This window comes from Lepidochelys kempii, chromosome 17, assembly GCF_965140265.1.
Source record: "Lepidochelys kempii isolate rLepKem1 chromosome 17, rLepKem1.hap2, whole genome shotgun sequence".
Taxonomy (NCBI): Eukaryota; Metazoa; Chordata; order Testudines; family Cheloniidae; genus Lepidochelys; species Lepidochelys kempii.
Genome location: NC_133272.1, coordinates 6847603 through 6868173, shown reverse-complemented (window position 1 = coordinate 6868173; position 20571 = coordinate 6847603). Strand labels below are relative to the sequence as shown.

Below are 20571 nucleotides of genomic sequence, written 5' to 3'. Positions count from 1 at the left end.
AGCTCTCGTCCCCTAACGCACCTACTCTACTTGCGCTATATTGATGACATCTTCATCATCTGGACCCATGGAAAAGAAGCCCTTGAGGAATTCCACCACGATTTCAACAATTTCCATCCCACCATCAACCTCAGCCTGGTCCAGTCCACACAAGAGATCCACTTCCTGGACACTACAGTGCTAATAAACAATGGTCACATAAACACCCCCCTATACCGGAAACCTACTGACTGCTATTCCTACCTACATGCCTCCAGCTTTCACTCAGACCACACCACACGATCCATCATCTACAGCCAAGCTCTACGATACAACTGCATTTGCTCCAACCTCTCAGACAGAGACAAACACCTACAAGATCTCTATCAAGCATTCTTACAACTACAATACCCACCTGCGGAAGTGAAGAAACAGATTGATAGAGCCAGAAGAGTTCCCAGAAGTCACCTACTACAGGACAGGCCTAACAAAGAAAATAACAGAACGCCACTAGCCATCACCTTCAGCCCCCAACTAAAACCCTTTCAATGCATTATTAAGGATCTACAACCTATCCTGAAGGATGACCCAACACTCTCACAAATCTTGGGAGACAGGCCAGTCCTTGCCTACAGACAGCCCCGCAACCTGAAGCAAATACTCACCAGCAACCACATACCGCACAACAGAACCACTAACCCAGGAACCTATCCTTGCAACAAAGCCCGTTGCCAACTGTGCCCACATATCTATTCAGGGGACACCATCACAGGGCCTAATAACATCAGCCACACTATCAGAGGCTCGTTCACCTGCACATCCACCAATGTGATATATGCCATCATGTGCCAGCAATGCCCCTCTGCCATGCACTTTGGTCAAACTGGACAGTCTCTATGTAAAAGAATAAATGGACACAAATCAGATGTCAAGAATTATAACATTCATAAACCAGTCGGAGAACACTTCAATCTCTCTGGTCACGCGATTACAGACATGAAAGTTGCAATATTACAACAAAAAAAACTTCAAATCCAGACTCCAGCGAGAGACTGTTGAATTGGAATTCATTTGCAAATTGGATACAATTAACTTAGGCTTGAATAGAGACTGGGAGTGGCTGAGTCATTATGCAAGGTAACCTATATCCCCTTGTTTTTTCCTACCCCGCCCCCCCGCCCCAGACGTTCTTGTTAAACCCTGGATTTGTGCTGGAAATGGCCCAACTTGATTATCATACACATTGTAAGGAGAGTGATCGCTTTAGATAAGCTATTACCAGCAGGAGAGTGGGGTGGGGGGGAGGTATTTTTTCATGCTTTGTGTATATAAAAAGATCTTCTACACTTTCCACAGTACACATCCGATGAAGTGAGCTGTAGCTCATGAAAGCTTTTGCTCAAATAAATTGGTTAGTCTCTAACAACACAAGTACTCCTTTTCTTTTTACGAACACAGACTAACATGGCTGTTACTCTGAAGAATGCCTGTGGAACAATGGGGGGGGGGAAGGGGGGAATAAACATGGGGAAATAGTTTTACTTTGTGTAATGACCCATCCACTCCCAGTCTCTATTCAAGCCTAAGTTAATTGTATCCAGTTTGCAAATTAATTCCAATTCAGCAGTCTCTCATTGGAGTCTGTTTTTGAAGTTTTTTTGTTGAAGAATTGCAACTTTTAGGTCTGTAATTGAGTGACCGAAGAGATTGAAGTGTTCTCCAACTGGCTTTTGAATGTTATAATTCTTGACGTCTGATATGTGTCCATTTATTCTTTTACGTAGAGACTGTCCAGTTTGACCAATGTACATGGCAGAGGGGCATTGCTGACACCCCCACCCCACCCGCCCCGACTGTTCCTCAGACATTCTTGTCAACTGCTGGAAATGGCCCACCTTGATTATCACGACAAAAAGTCCGTCCGCCCCCGCCCCCCCCCTTCTGCTGGTAATAGCTCACCTTAAGTGATCACTCTCTCGTTACAGTGTGTATGGTAACACCCATTGTTTCATGTTCTCTATGTATATAAATCTCCCCACTGTATTTTCCACTGACTGCATCCGATGAAGTGAGCTGTAGCTCACAAAAGCTTATGCTCAAACAAATTTGTTAGTCTGTAAGGTGCCACAAGTACTTCTTTTCTTTTTGCGAATACAGACTAACATGGCTGCCACTCTGAAACCTCTCATTTCAATGTTTTTCAATCTATGATAAATCACGTACAGTAGTCTATGAAACTCTCTACAAGCATTTTCAGCATTTTTAAGGTCCTTTGCTTTACAAGAGGTTTTATTATATTCAAAACTACAGAATTCACTGATTGGCATCTAGAGGGACAAATCAGTCCTTCACTTTTGGGCATCAGGTGGTCAGTTTTTCTTCACCCCGCTAGGAAAGGCAGTCATAACAGAGAACACAGATTTAGTGCAATGAATGATTTCTCCATGCAGCTTATTTTAATGGGTTTGTCATTAAATCCTTGGGCATTATGCTGAAAATTTACCCCTAAAAGTCTGTACTTCACCTGCAAAGTTGTATGAACATCATAGTTAAGTGTGCAGCATTATGGATTGTCTGCAAATACAATGTTTTATTCAAAAGTTATTAAAATGGTAGTAAGTTTTTTTCCTGAATTTTTAATGGAGCTATAAAACATCATGCCTGTTTGGAAAAAGAGCAGGTTCTTCCCAGTCTTCTTCCCATCCCCACTCCCACCAGACACACACTGCAAATCTCTATTACACAAGGCACACCTTAAGATGCAAACACAATACTCTTTGTCAAGTCAACATACCAGTTGGTTATGGTAGAAAACAAAACATAATGGTCTGGCCCAAGTATGTATTTAGAATAAAATATACAAACATGACTTAGCTTAGTATCAAAGATGGTCAGTTTTTCCATACTATCAATAGAACAATTTGATAACACTTAATTCAAGAAAACTCGACTCGCTTTCCTAACAGCATTTAAAAAAAAAAAAAAGATTATTAACATTCACTATATATGACACTTTCCCACAGAAGAAATGAAGACCGTCTCCCAACTGCCTTTTATCCAACTGACCTCCAAAACAGAACACGCAATTCACTGAAATTGTTTCTTATTCTTGATATGAAAAGAGAATATCAAACACTTTTAACCACTATCACATGGAGTGACATAATATTATAAAGTCAAGACTGATTTCAAAAGGGCAAACTTAACAATTAAAGGAATGAGTTAGGGAAGTGGACTGGACTGAAGAACTCAAGAATCTGAATGTGGAGGAAGTTTGGAATTACTTTAAGTCAAAGTTGCAGAAACTATTTGGAGCCTGCATTCCAAGGGGAAAAAAATTCATAGGGAAAGGTTGCAGGCCAATCTGGATGAACAAAAGCATCTCATACAAGTTATTGAGAAAACAGAAAACCTACGAGGAATGGAAGAAGGAATGGATCAGCAAGGAAAGCTCTCTTGGAGCTCAGAAAATGCAGAGAGGAAAAGTGAGAACTGCCAAAACCCAAGCAAAGACCTTGCAAAGGAAATTAAAACCAATAGTAAAAGGTTCTTTAGCTATATAAATAAAAAGAAAGAAAAAGTGGGACCCTAAGCACTAAGGATGGGGTGGAGATTAAAGGAGCTAGATATGGCCCAACACCTAAACGAATACTTTGTCTCAGTTTTTAAACAACAACAAAGAGCCTGGGGACAGTGGCAGGATAGCTAATGGGAATGAGGATATGGAAGTAGAAATTACCACATCGGAGGTGAAAGCCAAACAAAAATAGTTTAATGGGACCCAAGTGGGGGGGGTCAGGGTAATCTTCATCCAAGAACATTAAAAGAACTGGCACACGCAATCCACATAGCAAGGATTTTTAATGAATCTCTAAATTCAGGCATTCTACACTATGACTAGAAGATTGCAAATATAGTATCTATATTTAAGAAAGGAAAAAGAGTGATCTGGGAAAATGCAGGCCTGTTGGTTTGACCTTAACTGCATACAAGGTTTTAGAACAAATTTTGAAAGAGACAGTAATTAAAGATATGGAGATAAATGGTAACTGGAATAACATACACCACTGTTTTACAAAAGGCAGATCATAACAGACAAACTTGATCTATTTTTCTGGGACCAAGGAAACACGGTAGACCTAATCTACTGGGATTTCAGTAAAGCATTTGATACAGTCCCACATGGGAAATTATTAAATTGGAAAAGATGGAAATTCATATGAGAATCAAAAGGTGGGTAAGGAACTGGTTAAAGGGGAGATTACAACAGGTTATACTCAGAGATGCCTAGCTGGAGGGGGAGTTCCTCAAGGCTCAGTCTTGGGACAAATCTTATTTAAATATTTTCATTAATAACCTTGATATAAAAAGTGGGAGCACGGTTAATAAAATTTGCAGATGACACAAAGTTGGGAGGTACTGTCAATATGGAAGAGGATCCGAATATCACACAAGACAATTTGGATTACCTTGAAAACTGGAGTAATGGAAAGGAGGTGAAATTTAATAGTGCAAAACGCAAGATCATGCATTTAGGGATTAACAAGAATTTTTGCTATAAACTGGAGAATTATCAGGTGGAAACAACAGAGGAGAAAGACCTGGGTATATGGCTTGGCCACAGAATGACTATGAGTTGCCAATTTGTTGTGGCCATGAAAAAGGTTAATGCAATCCTTGGATACATCAGGTGAGGAATTTCCAGTAGAGACAGGGAAGCATTATTACCATTATGCAAGGCACTGGTGAGACCTCATCTGGAATACTATGTGCAAGTTTGATCTCCCATGATTAAGAAAGATGAATTCAGAGTGGAATAGATGCAGAGAATGCTACCAGAATGATCACAGGAATGGAGAACTTACCTTCTGAGAGGACACTTAAGGAGCTTGGCTTGTTTAGCCTAACCAAATGAAGGCTGAAGGGAAATACGATCGCTCTTTATAAATACATCATAGGGATAAACACCCGAGAGGGAGAGGAGTTATTTAAGTTAAGGGCCAATGTTGGCATAAACCGGCCATCAACAAGTTTAGGCTTGAAATTATAAGACTGTTTCTAACCATCAGAGGAGTGAAGTTCTGGAACAGCCTTCAAAGGGAAGTAGAGGGGACAAAAAAAACAAAACCCTAACTTGTTTCAAGACAGACCTTGATACTTTTATGGAGAGGATGATATGACAAGGTTGCCAGCAATGGCATGTGGCCCATCTGTGACTGCTATTGGTAAGTATCTCCAAAAGCCGGAGATGGGACATTACCTGGGGAGGGTCCTGAATACTGAAGACAATTATTTTCCAGGTTTCTGGCTGGTGGGTCTTGCCCACATGCTCTGGGTCTAACTGATCAGTATACTTGGTGTCAGGAAGGAATTTCCCCCCAGGTCAGATTGGCAGACCCCTGTTTTTGTTTTGTTTTGTTATTTTTTGCCTTCCTCTGCAGTGGGAGGCATGGGTTGCTTGCTGGTTTGAACTACAGTAAATGGTGGATTCTCTACAACTTGAAATCTTTACATCAAGATTTGAGGCCAGAGGTTATGGGTCTATTACAAGAGTGGGTGGGTGATGTTCTGTGGCCTGCAATGTGCAGGTCAGACTATATGATAATGATGGTCCTTTCTGGCCTTAAAGTCCATGAGTAAGATGCAGTCTAAGTTAAGCAAAATAAAGTCTGTTGCTAATCAAAGTCCAAACCAGCAGAGCATACAAATGTAATGTATTATGGAATTGTACACTTTCATATTAAGTTTGGTTTGGAAGTGAGTTTTGCTTACCATTTTTTATTTTCCTTTCTCAATGGTTAAAGAAATCAGATTAGTTGCTTGGTATGAGGGAGACTATAAGATGCATAGTATTCACATTAGATTCCATATGGTGCAGAACGTCCCAATAATGAAAGAGATAAGGATGTTGTATGCACAGTAAGATTGGGAACAGGAAAAAAAAAAAAGGGGTTTAAAGCCAATAACAGCACTTGCTACAGAGACCTGTTAGAATTTAGTCCAAAATACTTAAAAATCTATAGCAATACAATTGATTAATTTGTTTTCTGTGTCTCTGAAATAGGGTAAAAAACAGGTATACTTTTACAAGTTTATATTTCTAGTTAAACACATGCTAGAATTCTGCAGAAAAAAATAAAGCTCCCTATAAACATCATCCTCAAAAGAGTAAATCCATCTGCCTTACAATGGGAAGGAAGACACACAGCAGAAACATAAAAAACTTTCTTAATATCCGAAGTATGGAACCAATTTGACCAAGTCTGATTAACAGACCAGTAAATCCAGTTGAGAAGGTTATGATGTCCTTTTTCTATTTCAAAAGAAGATCAATAAAAGACATTTTTGTAAGACCTAAAAACTGTATCAAAGTCAGATAGATTCTTCTCCTCCTGAAATATTTTCATAAAGTATCCTGGACACTGTTAAATTAAATTTAGCATATACTTCATCATACTATATAGTAGTGAATACCACACTGGTCTTTCTTTGCAGTGTACATATAACTTGTGGCTTCTGCCAAGAATGAAGAACTTATGAATTAAGTATAAAGTCAACATATCATCATTGCCAGATCAGTTGAGGGACACTCAGTCCACAAGTACAGTTTCCTTCCAGGACTCCAAAAGCATTCTCTTTAATAAAGTCAGACAGCCATAAGACAGTCTTCTCTCATTGGGTATCAGAGTAACAGCCGTGTTAGTCTGTATTCGCAAAAAGAAAAGGTGTACTTGTGGCACCTCAGAGACTAACCAATTTATTTGAGCATGAGCTTTCGTGAGCTACAGCTCACTTCATCGGATGCATACCGTGGAAACTGCAGCAGACATTATATACACACAGAGATCATGAAACAATACCTCCTCCCACCCCACTGTCCTGTTGCTAATAGCTTATCTAAAGTGATCATCAAGTTGGGCCATTTCCAGCACAAATCCAGGTTTTCTCACCCTCCACCCCCCCACACACAAACTCACTCTCCTGCTGGTAATAGCCCATCCAAAGTGACAACTCTCTTCACAATGTGCATGATAATCAAGGTGGGCCATTTCCTGCACAAATCCAGGTTCTCTCACCCCCCTCCAAAAACCACACACACAAACTCACTCTCCTGCTGGTAATAGCTCATCCAAAGTGACCACTCTCCCTACAATGTGCATGGTAATCAAGGTGGGCCATGTCCAGTTTTCAGTGAAATGTGAAAAGTTGACTAAGCTTCACTAGTCTGAAGTCTTCTGATACCGAACAGATGACAGCAATGCAACTAAATCAAAAAACTGACAACAGGTTACCAGACATGGAGAAATATAGGTTAATATTTTGCTCTACGGACACCCATTTTGTGAGAATCTCAGTTTGCTTTACAAATATTAAGCCTCTCTAACCACTTGAGTGGTGGGTATATGTTGTACCTATTTTAATGTTGGGTAAAATGAGGTATAGAAAGGTTAAAAGAATTGCCTAACTCAGATCACCCAACAAGTCAGTGGCTGAACTGGGAATGACCACAACAGTGCTAATTCCCAGTTCCCTATTTTAAGGAATGTTAAGGAAGGAGGTTATTGCAATTTAATCTTGATCGAGTAAGACACTGGATTTCTGTTAGAATCCAGATGTTATGCTCTATAAAGTTTTTACGCCACAAACTTAAGACTGACCTATTTATTAAGAGCCCACATGTCTCTCACCTGCAAGCAAAAGACCTTGTGTGACTCAGTAGTGACTTCATTTGCTTGTCTGTATATAGAGGGCAGGAATGAATTTTTCAAGCAATGAAGGAGAAGCAAATACTAAAAAAGTAAGATTTTCATTTGTCTAGGAATATGCCTTATCAGCCAGTTGAAGAGAAGAGTGCGTTTCCCCTCCAAGCAGTCTTGGAAAAATAAAAAGGATTCTATCTCCAAATTCTTCATCAGCAAACTATTTCACTGAGTTAAAGAATTCTTTGCTGGACCTAAACTCTGAGGATTCAAAATTACATCTTTGGTCAGTAGTGTTTTCGGCTGGGTTTTGAATTAATAGTGCTTAGATATATTTGTAATGACCTTTCTAGCAGCATAGTTTCACAGAATTTCTTTTTTTGGTTGAATGCTCAATCTCCCTCATTAGTGCTCAAGTTCAGATACTCCCATTCTCTCTATGGGGCAGTTAACCTATTTTTCACATGCTCCACCTCGCAAACAACCTCTACTCTCTACCTCACATCCACCCACAAGAAGGAGGGAAGTTGCGAGATGACTAGACTGCTCTTTGCTGTCAAAGCCAACAGGAGTTCTGCATGGATGGAGCTTCTTGAGATAAGGGTAAAATTCATGCATTCAACAGGGCACCTTTTGACCAAACAGGAGAAATGCTTAAAAGGTTTTTAAGGGAGCACAAATCACCACGAGACATGGGTGGAACATAATCAGAGTAATCCACGGCTTCTGTAGAAAACAGGATCAGCTGAAACAGGGTGAGGGAGTGGGAAATAGGCAGAGGTCTGACCCATAAGCCCAGATCTTAGAGCCCGGGCAACTCCTAGTTCTAACCCTAACCCTAGAATTATAAGGATGAAAATAACTATAAGAGCATAGTACTACTTTCAGTAAGAAAAACAGGAATCTAATCAAATGTGTATAGTTGAACTGTTATAAAAATCCTCTTTTTTTTTTTTTAAATATAACAACTGCTGTGGTGATTGCTAGATGACTTGTCAGCCAAACATCTTCTGTACTGTCTGTGCCACCTCTTGAATTAAAAAAAAACTGATTTGGGAAAAAAAAATCTGACTACATTTTCAATTTTTATTTTTAAAAAGGTTGCTTTTTCAATTGTTTGCTCATTTCTGCAGCTAGCATAGAAAGGTTTGTGAAAGAAGAAGGCATACCTAGCAATGGGACTTAGAAAGCTTTGCAAAGACAACTGAATTCAACTTGCTTTTGGAAAAGCACCTTTCAATGGACTGTGATGTTTTGAAAAGGAGAGTGCTTTCCATCAACTTTCAAACAGAATTATCTATTTCGATTTACACTGTATCAGAAACAAAAGGGCAAAACACATTAAAACCTAATTCTTATCTATGAAAGAAAATGTGTCGCTTGACTTTCTTCCACTGATCTTAATGAAAAGACGTTTAATTTGCTGTATTCTTGAACATAAGGGTTAAATATCTGTATCAAACTGGAGTGTAAAAGGCAACACCTTTTAGCGAACAACATTAAAAAGAAACTTTTACGAATTTTAAATAGTTAAATCCGTGAGTTCAGTGTTAACGTACGTAATCTAAATGTAAAACACATGAGATTTATAAGGTAATAGTTAGTAACCTACATCAGAATTACCTGCTGTTTATTCCCACCTTCATGTATAAATCTACTAATACTAGAAATTTCGCCTGCATATAAGCCAAACAAACTCACACAACTTTTTTTTAAAATGACTTCATATCACTTCTTGAAAAAACTAGAGAGATGTTACCTCATCCGGTAATTCAATAGTACACCATGTAATAATGCTGGGAATTTAATTTTCTTTTGATGCAAACCCAAATTTGGTCTAAAACCAATGTCAGTGATGGTATACTCCACTATTCTTTTAAATAAAAATCTTATTTCCCCCATAATATTCCAGTGGCCAGCCACCAGGTAAAGAAGATCAATACCCTTCTTTCTTTTCAGATGCGATCACTCTATTTAGGGTAATGAGTGTGCTAGCCGGACCACTTTCTGACTCAGTGATGCAACGGAAATCTTTATACTAAAGTCTTGCCAACATGGTTGTTCTTAGTACTCTATCTGAAACCACCATTTTTAAACAGAAAAAACACTGCTAAGTAGAACTTCCCTCAACTTCTTTTGAGTAAGATTATACCACTGTCCTCAGAAAGAAGAAAATCCCTGTACACACTAGACAAGGAAACCCCCATTAACATCATCTGTGTTCAAACTACAGTTGACAGCATGGTTTTAACCACAAGTTCTGATCTTGCAAACACGCATGTAAAGTTAAGCATGTGTGTAAGTGCTGGATGATCAGGGCCACTGCATAGGCCCTGTCTGCTCCTATCAATGGCAGTTGCATTTGTGGATTTACAACTTTTAAAGCTTGGAATATATACTGTATTTAAACAGTTATTTTATAAAAATGTGTGTATGCATGTATATTGCAAAGAAAATAAACTGTCCAATAAAGTAATACGTTCAACTCTTGTAAATTCAATGCATTAAAAATTGCACGACATACCTCAGAGAAACATCTCTTGAGCGAATCTGGGATTTTTCCATCAACAATGTGAAGCATCCGCTCCATCTCTTCACGGATGACATAACTCCCAGATTCATTGGAAAAGAGACTGAAAATGTCTAGGTAAAAAGAGAGATTAAACCAAAAGTTGTGCTGATTTTGCAGTTAAGCTTTCAAAAATTCTGTTCAAACTTGCCTCAGGCCACGTCAACACTACCCGCCGAGTAATGATCGATCTATCGGGGATCGATTTATCACGTCTAGTGTAGATGCGATAAATAGATCCCCGATTGCTCTGCTGTCGACTCCAGAACTCCACCAGGGCGAGAGGTGGAAGAGGAGTCAACGGGGGAGCGGCGACTGTCGATCCCGTGCCGCGAGGACGCGAAGTAAGTGATTCTAAGTCTATCTAAGATACATCGACTTCAGCTATGCTATTCTCGTAGCTGAAGTTGCGTATCTTAGATCGATCCCCCCCTATAGGGTAGACAAGGCCTCAGAGTGCCAGTAACTGTCTGGTAATCGGAGCACAAGGGTCTTATTTAGGCTCATTCCACCAAGCTCTGGTATTGCTCAATAAGGGGTTAACAAATATTTCCTTCTGTATACTATTACCTGCTAGCCAAAGGAAAAGCAAATATTGTTGAGTCAAATTAAGAGGAAGACAAATTAACAAAACTCACTATGCAGATGTTTTAGATTAATGAATATTTTTTAAAAACAACTGTGACCGTAACTCTTTCTCACTCTGCCTTACAGAATATCCTCAACAGCCTTTCAACAAGATCCAGACACACTTGGCCATTCACTATGTAATGTCAGATCATTTCACTTTTGTTAAGTGCTGTAAACATAAAAATCCTGAGTGCATCTCAAGATGTGCATTGTTAAAAAAAAAATCTCAGTCTTGATTACTTAATTAACTTGTGCTCTGAGTTGCATATAAAAATCAAGATCTACATATTAAAAATCTCAACTTAATCTTTGCTTTATAAAAGCATGTTCTACATGTGTTGTATTCTATGCACCTTGTTACTCTGATTACACGCACTTGTTACTCACATTTTGCTTTCTCTTCATCTCTGCCTCTTGTTAGTAGGACTAATCCCACTATCAGGTTGTTGAAGTGTAGCCCTTTGGATGTTCCCCCAAATGAGCAGTAAATGACCTAGAAGTAACAAAACAAAAACTGTTATTTTCATTCTTTAAATTATGGAAGGGAAACTGAAAGTGTGGATGAAAAAATAAAAGCAACAAGCTATGTTTGGGTCCTTGTAGCCAGACAGCCAGCCCCCCCACTTCAGACCAGCATTGCTGGAAACACAGGAGGAAGCCGGAATAGGGCACTTAACATATATTCCAGCACAGCCTTTGAAGCTGTGAAAGCACAGGTGTGCTGCTACAATGTGCCTCTGGGAACAGATACAACGATTAAGCTCACAGCAGGCAGAGGCCCTGTGACAGACATGGCTCTTAGCCCCTACTAAATAGCGTGATGCACACACACCAACATCCTAGGTGGGAAAATATTTACCCTGATAAAAGAAATGTCCAGTAGTCGAAACTTATTGTTTCTCTCCCTTGCAAGTGTAAACTACTCTTGCGAAAGCTGGCGTCACCCAGACAGACCAGCCTCAATTTGGCATAAGAAAGGAGAAAGAGAATAAAGGAGTACAGAGGTATAAGTAGGGGACCTACAGCACCATGATTTTTGAGTGCTTTTCACTATCTATCTGCTGGTCAGATAAGTGACAGCCTCCCAAGGCTTCTGCAGCTAAGAGGGTCCCTACGCCTTGTCCCTTATTCGTCTTTCCGCGGAATTGAGTGACCGATCCTGGCTTGGCACCGCTGGAATCGAGAGATGCAAGGAGGGTAAGAAGCACCCACACCTGATCTCCTATCTTTAGTGTACACATATTTTGAAATAGAGCTCTATACTTTGTTTTCTTTCTTTGGGATTGTGGCTTCAGTTTTGTAACTTGTGTGTGTGTGTAACATCTCTACATTTAAATAAGTAGGCACTAGCAATTTTGTAACCACATGATTAGAATCTAGCTTAATAAATTTTGGTAACCATTTATGCATAAGCCTGACTTGTTTTCTCTGGTTTACTGTAAAGCAGCCAACACAATTAAAGAACCTCAGCTGTTTTGGCTCTAAAGCCTGGCCATTAGGTGAGAGTACTAAGAGCCTAGCGTTGAGTTGTGCCGCCTCCACGGGGCAAACTCTTGGGGCACCTGTCAGTCAATCCTGGCTGCCCGCTGCGAAGGAGCTCTGAGCTCTAGCAGTTAAAGTCACGGGTGTGGAGAGGCTCTTAGTGCTGCCATTGGGGCACCTGTCAGTCAGTATTGACTGCCCGCTGCGAAGGAGCTCTGAGCTCTAGCAGTTGAAGTCACGGGTGGTTAGGACCTTGGGGCATCCGTCAGCCTAGCCCGGGCTGCCCGCCGCGAAGGGACAGTGCGTCCTAGCGGTTAAAGTCACAGATGGTATAAACGGGCATAGCTGGCACCTCACCAAACATCCTTGGCTGTCGGCTAACAGTCCTGGTTTTTGTTTTAGGCTAGTCACCTTCTATTCAAGTAGAAGCTTTTCTGATCCTTGTTAGTCACATTAGGTATGCTGTTGTTTCCTATCAATGCCTATAAAAGGGTCTTTCCAAGATATCTTAAATAGTCCATCAGGGAAATAACATCCTCAAGAGTAGATAAGAGCAAGCCATAGGGATAACAGAAAGATTACTGAATACAAACAATTCCTGCCTATCTATCCTTTTTTTTCCTCTTTAAACTGAGAGAAAGTTAACTATTTCCCTTGTGTACAAGGAGAAACAGTAAACAATGCAGTCAATAGTCCAGGCCTGTGGGAAGAGACTGCTGCCTGGATTAGGAGAGGAGTGTAAAACAGGAGTTGGAACCTGCTCCACGCGATCACCTATGGGGAGAGAAAGAACCATGATTGTCCTGCCAAAGGAATTCAGGCACACCCACATTTAGGACACACTCTTTGACCAATGTGCTCCATAGGAGAGGAAGGCCTTCACAATAGAAAAGAAGAAGCAGGAGGACCTCAGGACACAGCTGCCTGAATGGGTAACTTGGCTGGGTCAGGGAAAGATCCTAAACTAGTGGCTCTACCAACACAATCTGAAATACACAAAAGATAGCCCACTGTCAAGGACAGGACAGGTTTTATTAATTAGTGGTTGGGGTGGTTGTATTACCGGTAATTACTGATCACAAAAAAATGGCTGTTTGAAAGCTCAGAAATTTGGAATAGTAGCAGCAATCCCAACAGAAATAGGATTAGTGGACAAAATGCAGGCAAGAAGATTCATGGTACAAACAAAATGCAGTTTATTCCAAGGTTCAACAGTTTATCACATGTTTCAGAGTAACAGCCGTGTTAGTCTGTATTCGCAAAAAGAAAAAGGAGTACTTGTGGCACCTTAGAGATTAACCAATTTATTTGAGCATAAGCTTTCGTGAGCTACAGCTCACTTCATCGGATGCATACTGTGGAAAGTGTAGAAGATCTTTTTATACACACAAAGCATGAAAAAATACCTCCCCCCACCCCACTCTCCTGCTGGTAATTGCTTATCTAAAGCGATCACTCTCCTTACAATGTGTATGATAATCAAGTTGGGCCATTTCCAGCACAAATCCAGGTTTTCTCCCCCCAGATTTGTGCTGAAAATGGCCCAACTTGATTATCATACACATTGTAAGGAGAGTGATCGCTTTAGATAAGCTATTACCAGCAGGAGAGTGGGGTAGGGGGAGGTATTTTTTCATGCTTTGTGTGTATAAAAAGATCTTCTACACTTTCCACAGTATTCAGAGTAACAGCCGTGTTAGTCTGTATTCGCAAAAAGAAAAGGAGTACTTGTGGCACCTTAGAGACTAACCAATTTATTAGAGCATAAGCTTTCGTGAGCTACAGCTCACTTCATCAGATGCATATCGTGGAAACTGCAGCAGACTTTATATATACACAGAGAATATGAAACAACGCTTCCTCAGCTCTCGTCCCCTAAAGCCCCTACTCTACTTGCGCTATATTGATGACATCTTCATCATCTGGACCCATGGAAAAGAAGCCCTTGAGGAATTCCACCATGATTTCAACAATTTCCATCCCACCACCAACCTCAGCCTGGTCCAGTCCACACAAGAGATCCACTTCCTGGACACTACAGTGCTAATAAACAATGGTCACATAAACACCACCCTATACCGGAAACCTACTGACCGCTATTCCTATCTGCATGCCTCCAGCTTTCACCCTGACCACACCACACGATCCATCGTCTACAGCCAAGCTCTGCGATACAACCGCATTTGCTCCAACCCCTCAGACAGAGACAAACACCTACAAGATCTCTGTCAAGCTTTCTTACAACTACAGTACCCACCTGCAGAAGTAAAGAAACAGATTGATAGAGCCAGAAGAGTACCCAGAAGTCACCTACTACAGGACAGGCCTAACAAAGAAAATAACAGAACGCCACTAGCCGTCACCTTCAGCCCCCAACTAAAACCCCTCCAACGCATTATTAAGGATCTACAACCTATCCTAAAGGATGACCCAACACTCTCACAAATCTTGGGAGACAGGCCAGTCCTTGCCTACAGACAGCCCCGCAACCTGAAGCAAATACTCACCAACAACCACATACCACACAACAGAACCACTAACCCAGGAACTTATCCTTGCAACAAAGCCCGTTGCCAATTGTGCCCACATATCTATTCAGGGGACACCATCACAGGGCCTAATAACATCAGCCACACTATCAGAGGCTCGTTCACCTGCACATCCACCAATGTGATATATGCCATCATGTGCCAGCAATGCCCCTCTGCCATGTACATTGGTCAAACTGGACATTCTCTACGTAAAAGAATAAATGGACACAAATCAGATGTCAAGAATTATAACATTCATAAACCAGTCGGAGAACACTTCAATCTCTCTGGTCACGCAATCACAGACATGAAGGTCGCTATCTTAAAACAAAAAAACTTCAAATCCAGACTCCAGCGAGAAACTGCTGAATTGGAATTCATTTGCAAATTGGATACTATTAATTTAGGCTTAAATAGAGACTGGGAGTGGCTAAGTCATTATGCAAGGTAGCCTGTTTCCTCTTGTTTTTTCCTACCACCCCCCCCAGATGTTCTGGTTTAACTTGGATTTAAACTTGAAGAGTGGTCAGTTTGGATGAGCTATTACCAGCAGGAGAGTGAGTTTGTGTGTGTATGGGGGTGGGGGGGATGTGAGAAAACCTGGATTTGTGCAGGAAATAGCCCAACTTGATTGTCATGCACATTGTGTAAAGAGTTGTCACTTTGGATGGGCTATCACCAGCAGGAGAGTGAATTTGTGTGGGGGGGGTGGAGGGTGAGAAAACCTGGATTTGTGCTGGAAATGGCCCACCTGATGATCACTTTAGATAAGCTATTACCAGCAGGACAGTGGGGTGGGAGGAGGTATTGTTTCATATTCTCTGTGTATATATAAAGTCTGCTGCAGTTTCCACGATATGCATCTGATGAAGTGAGCTGTAGCTCACGAAAGCTTATGCTCTAATAAATTGGTTAGTCTCTAAGGTGCCACAAGTACTCCTTTTCACTTTCCACAGTATGCATCCGATGAAGTGAGCTGTAGCTCACGAAAGCTTATGCTCAAATAAATTGGTTAGTCTCTAAGGTGCCACAAGTCCTCCTTTTCAGTTTATCACATGGCTGCAAAAATAACGGAGTTTATTCCCTGGATATCCTTCTAACATATGTAGTACATACCAGTATACAAGCATTTCGTTTAGCTACACCAGTCACATGAAAAACTATTCAGTAATTGATTTTGTAGAAATGTTTGTGGAAGTCACTGGAATTGAAGATTTCATTTGAAGGGAGCTTTGCCAATTCGATACAGAAGTGGCTTACATTTAAGTTTCATAAGGAGCCATTATTTACCAATGAAGTGGTCAGTAGCAGGGCTGAAGCATGCGCCTTTTATACAATAGACCAGTTTATGCATTGCTCTTTAGCTAGCCAGCATATTTAAATACTGGTTGAATATTTACAGATGTGATATTCATGCAGGAAGTCTCTTTAGGACAAGTAACAACTAATTTTAATGACCAAGAATCACTAACTGGTTTATTCCAATGTCACTTACTTCACCTTCCTGCTAACTTTACAAAAGAAAAGGAAAAACAGAAGATAACAGCATAACGTGTTTTCTATAAAATACACTTCCAGTTGTACTGTTCTTTAACACCTCCTGATTTAGGATGCTCACCAACTACCTTACCTACAAGCATCGGTACCTTACCACTAATAGGAACAGAAATCTATGTTAGAAATTTAGAAATGAAAGCAGCCAAAATTTAAGTTACACTCTCAAAGAGAAATTACTTTAAAACCTACACTTCTTCTCATTTGGTTTTCTTACAGATACAGCACTGTGCAACTAACCATAGACTCTGAAGTCTGGCTGATGGGGAAATATTACCGGTCACAGACAACAGAACAAATGATGTTGCGCTGATCACGGTTTGGGTGGCACTCTGTGTCCAGCAGCAACTGCCTTACGTTTTCCTTTACTCTGCAAAAGTCAGTTACTTCAAAGGGAACCGTATTTGACAGTGCCAAAGCAATCAACATCATAGTGTTACCCTCTATTAATAGTTCAATAACCTTAAATAGGACGTTTTTAGCTCATCCGCAATATGTATTTTAAGTAAACAACTTCAAAAACTCAATTAAATGCAAATGTTACTTCAAAATGTGCACAAACAGCTATCACTGACTTCAGTGGGAGCCACAAATGCACTCAAGTCAGAATTTTGCATAATAGCATCAACATATATATCAGAAATCAATGGGGATAAAAAGTTAATGTAGAAATATCCTGTGTTTTGTACAGTACCATTAACACAGAGGTGTGAATTGTTACACTCATCCATTTCCTCCCCAAAATGGACAGCGTTATGCACCTCAGGCATGTGAAGCTCAAAGAAGAGGTACAAGTGACCATATAAAAATAATTTTGGCTCAAAGCTGTATCACGGACAGGTTCAAGGACAAAAGCATAAGATTTAGGAGCAAGAAGAGCAGTTGTCTGATGCTAAGATGGAGGTTCCCAATAAACAAAACTGAAGAAAATTTGGAGGCCAGGGCATTCCCATGCTGTCAACGATGGATGTGGATTTATGCCCTCTAACTCTTATGGGGAGATATTATAAAGTCATTAAGGAAAGGAAATTGTTGTTCCATCTCATGGAATGGCAGCTAGATTAGTCATGAGCTGCTTACACAGTCATTGACAAATTTCTGTAATGTTTATAGCACCAGCGAGATGTTTTGAAAGATAATTTGACTGCATTTTATCTGAAAGAGTTTCACTATAATTAGTAACTGCTGTAACAGCCCTTTAAAAGTCTTGTCTACAGCAGATTTGTGGGAAGTCTCCCACTGCTGCCCTTCCACCAGTGACAGCAATACAGTGCTAGTCTAGACAGGGGTCAAGTGTTCACTTATGTTTCTATCACCATGTTTTCTAGACTTACTCCAGAACAGGATTTGGTAACATGGTGCTAAAAGTGCTAGTATCTTGCCTCTATCAGTACCATCATAATTACTACCAGCAGTGGCTCTGCACCAGATAGATGTCCAGCAACACCTAGACAAAGCCTTACACACTATGGTAGATGAGCCCTATGCCACTCTCCATCATCCATCCTTTTAAATGCTCTCCACTGAAGTAGTTTAAGAGACCCATAGGTATGTGAATTCAAATACAGATGGAGCACATTCTAAGGAAACCGTTAAGTACAACCTGCAATTTCATTCCACTGCTGGTTGCATAATGCTACAAAAATAGATTAGCTTCCCAGAAGATGCTTGGATCATCCTCTTCTATTCAACCCACTTCCAAATGCTCCAGGGGGTACATTACAAAAGCTAAATTTGTGCTTATTTGGATAAACTGATTGTAAATGCTCCGTGCACACTGTCAGAGTTCTAAATTCCACACTTCCTACTCTTAATCATTTTGATTCCATAAGAGGTCTTCAAGGCTATACTGCATATGTAGGTCATTTACCTTTAGCAGTGAAAGGAAATAATTCAGAGCATTTAAAAATATGCTGTTAGCTCATCTGATCAGGTGAAAGCGATCGTAGCTTTCAAGTATCAATATGGTTACTTTCAAATGAAAAAAAAAAATTCTGGGTGCACCAGGAGCTATAAAAACCCTGTCTCTTAAATATAACAATCAACTGAATTTTACAGGAAGGTCACTGTATCAAGTTAATAGCGGGGGGGGGGGTTGTTTTTTAAATAAAAAGCAAGTAACTCTCTTGGATGGGAACCCAGATGTAACTGTCAACCAGCAAGTACGTGAGGAAAGTTCCAAGTTAAACTAATTAGATACATATATATTAATGCTTCTCTCAATTAAATCTCACTGAATTTATTTTGCTAAGACACTTTTCTAAACTGAAGAAAATCCATGAGGGCAAGTCCAAACACGCCTTAAGCATGTAGATCGCGTAAGGCCTTTTCATTCTTAAAACCCTGTAGGTAAATGCTGTCCATTTTAGACAAAGCATGCTCTTTACAATTCGCAATTCCAACATTATACTTTTCAGACCTGCTTCCAAACAGAATTAGAAGCAGGTCTCCTGGCAGAATCATGCAGGCTAGAATGTAAGAGGGAAGGTTCTTAGGGGGAAAAATAAAAAAAATCACCACATCTTCCCTTTCACTACGCGTGGTGAAAAATCTTTCTTCTCCCCCGTGTGTCCTACACAGGGTAAGATGAATGGCAGCTGATACGCACCAACTTGGACAGATACTAAACAATAACTATGTGTAACAGGGCTAACCATAGTCACCTAAAATAACATCATATTAAATAGTGCTGCTGTCTCATTTAGACACATAGCTTGTTACCTCACCCAGAAATAACGGAAGTGTGAGTGACTCTCTAAAAGAGATCCAAGACGTGGACTGAGCAGTCCTGAGGAAAAACTAGCCTCAGCAGATGGCTAATTTCTTTGTGATTAAAGACAAAACCTCAGGAGACGAATGCAGTTTCGACAGTACAGACTTACGGACTTTTTCAGAACTCGCTAGAAAAGGCACCTGTTCACACAGTTAAAGTCGCTAATGTCGCTGTGCTACACATACTTATTTTATTATTGGAAGGCAAAAGTACTAAGATTTGGTAAACACCCCACGAGGCAGCAATGGACAACTGTATTGTTCTAGACCAGTAGCCAATGTATGATCCTACTGTAAAAGTACAAGTGTAGAAAGACTGGAAGCAATGCTGTCATGATGTGTCAAACAATACGAAGTGTTTCAGAGTAGCAGCCGTGTTAGTCTGTATTCGCAAAAAGAAAAGGTGTACATGAAGCACCTTACAGACTAACAAATTTATTTGAACATAAGCTTTCGGGAGCCACAGCTCACTTCATCGGATACATTCAGTGGAAAATACAGTGGGGAGATTTATATACACAGAGAACATGAAACAAGGGTGTTACCATACACACCGTAACGAGAGTGATCACTTAAGGTGAGCTATTACCAGCAGGAGAGCGGGGGTGGGGGGAGGGAAATTCCAATTCAGCAGTCTCTCATTGGAGTCTGTTTCTGAAGTATATTTGTTGAAGAACTGCAACTTTTAGGTCTGTAATCGAGTGACCAGAGAGATTGAAGTGTTCTCCAACTGGTTTTTGAATGTTATAATTCTTGACGTCCGTTGTGTGTCCATTTATTCTTTTACGTAGAGACTGTCCAGTTTGACCAATGTACATGGCAGAGGGGCATTGCTGGCACATGATGGCATATATCACATGGGTAGATGTGCAGGTGAACGAGCCTCTGATAGTGTGGCTGATGTTGTTAGGCCCTGTGATGGTGTCCCCTGAATAGATATGTGGGCACAGTTGGCAACGGGCTTTGTTGCAAGGATAGGTTCCTGGGTTAGTGGTTCTGTTGTGCGGTATGTGGTTGCTGGTGAGTATTTGCTTCAGGTTGGGGGGCTGTCTGTAGGCAAGGACTGGCCTGTCTCCCAAGATTTGTGAGAGCGTTGGGTCATCCTTCAGGATAGGTTGTAGATCCTTAATAATGCGTTGGAAGGGTTTTAGTTGGGGGCTGAAGGTGATGGCTAGTGGCGTTCTGTTATTTTCTTTGTTAGGCCTGTCCTGTAGTAGGTGACTTCTGGGAACTCTTCTGGCTCTATCAATCTGTTTCTTCACTTCCGCAGGTGGGTATTGTAGTTGTAAGAATGCTTGATAGAGATCTTGTAGGTGTTTGTCTCTGTCTGAGAGGTTGGAGCAAATGCAGTTGT

At 40.5% G+C, this 20571-nt stretch overlaps 1 protein-coding gene across 6 annotated transcripts in view; it reads right to left on the bottom strand.

The window, feature by feature from the left end:
* Positions 1-20571, bottom strand: part of USP32 (ubiquitin specific peptidase 32) — a 154255-nt gene that overhangs the window by 76133 nt on the left and 57551 nt on the right. For 5 of the 6 annotated variants that reach the window (XM_073315739.1, XM_073315740.1, XM_073315742.1 and 2 more), the window contains 2 exons: positions 11266-11371; positions 10204-10322 (listed from right to left, as the gene is read on the bottom strand). In XM_073315739.1, coding sequence (XP_073171840.1) covers positions 10204-10322; positions 11266-11371 — 225 coding nt within the window. Of the gene's footprint in view, positions 1-10203; positions 10323-11265; positions 11374-19893; positions 19899-20571 lie in introns of those variants that run through there. The other variant, XM_073315744.1, reaches the window with a different exon arrangement.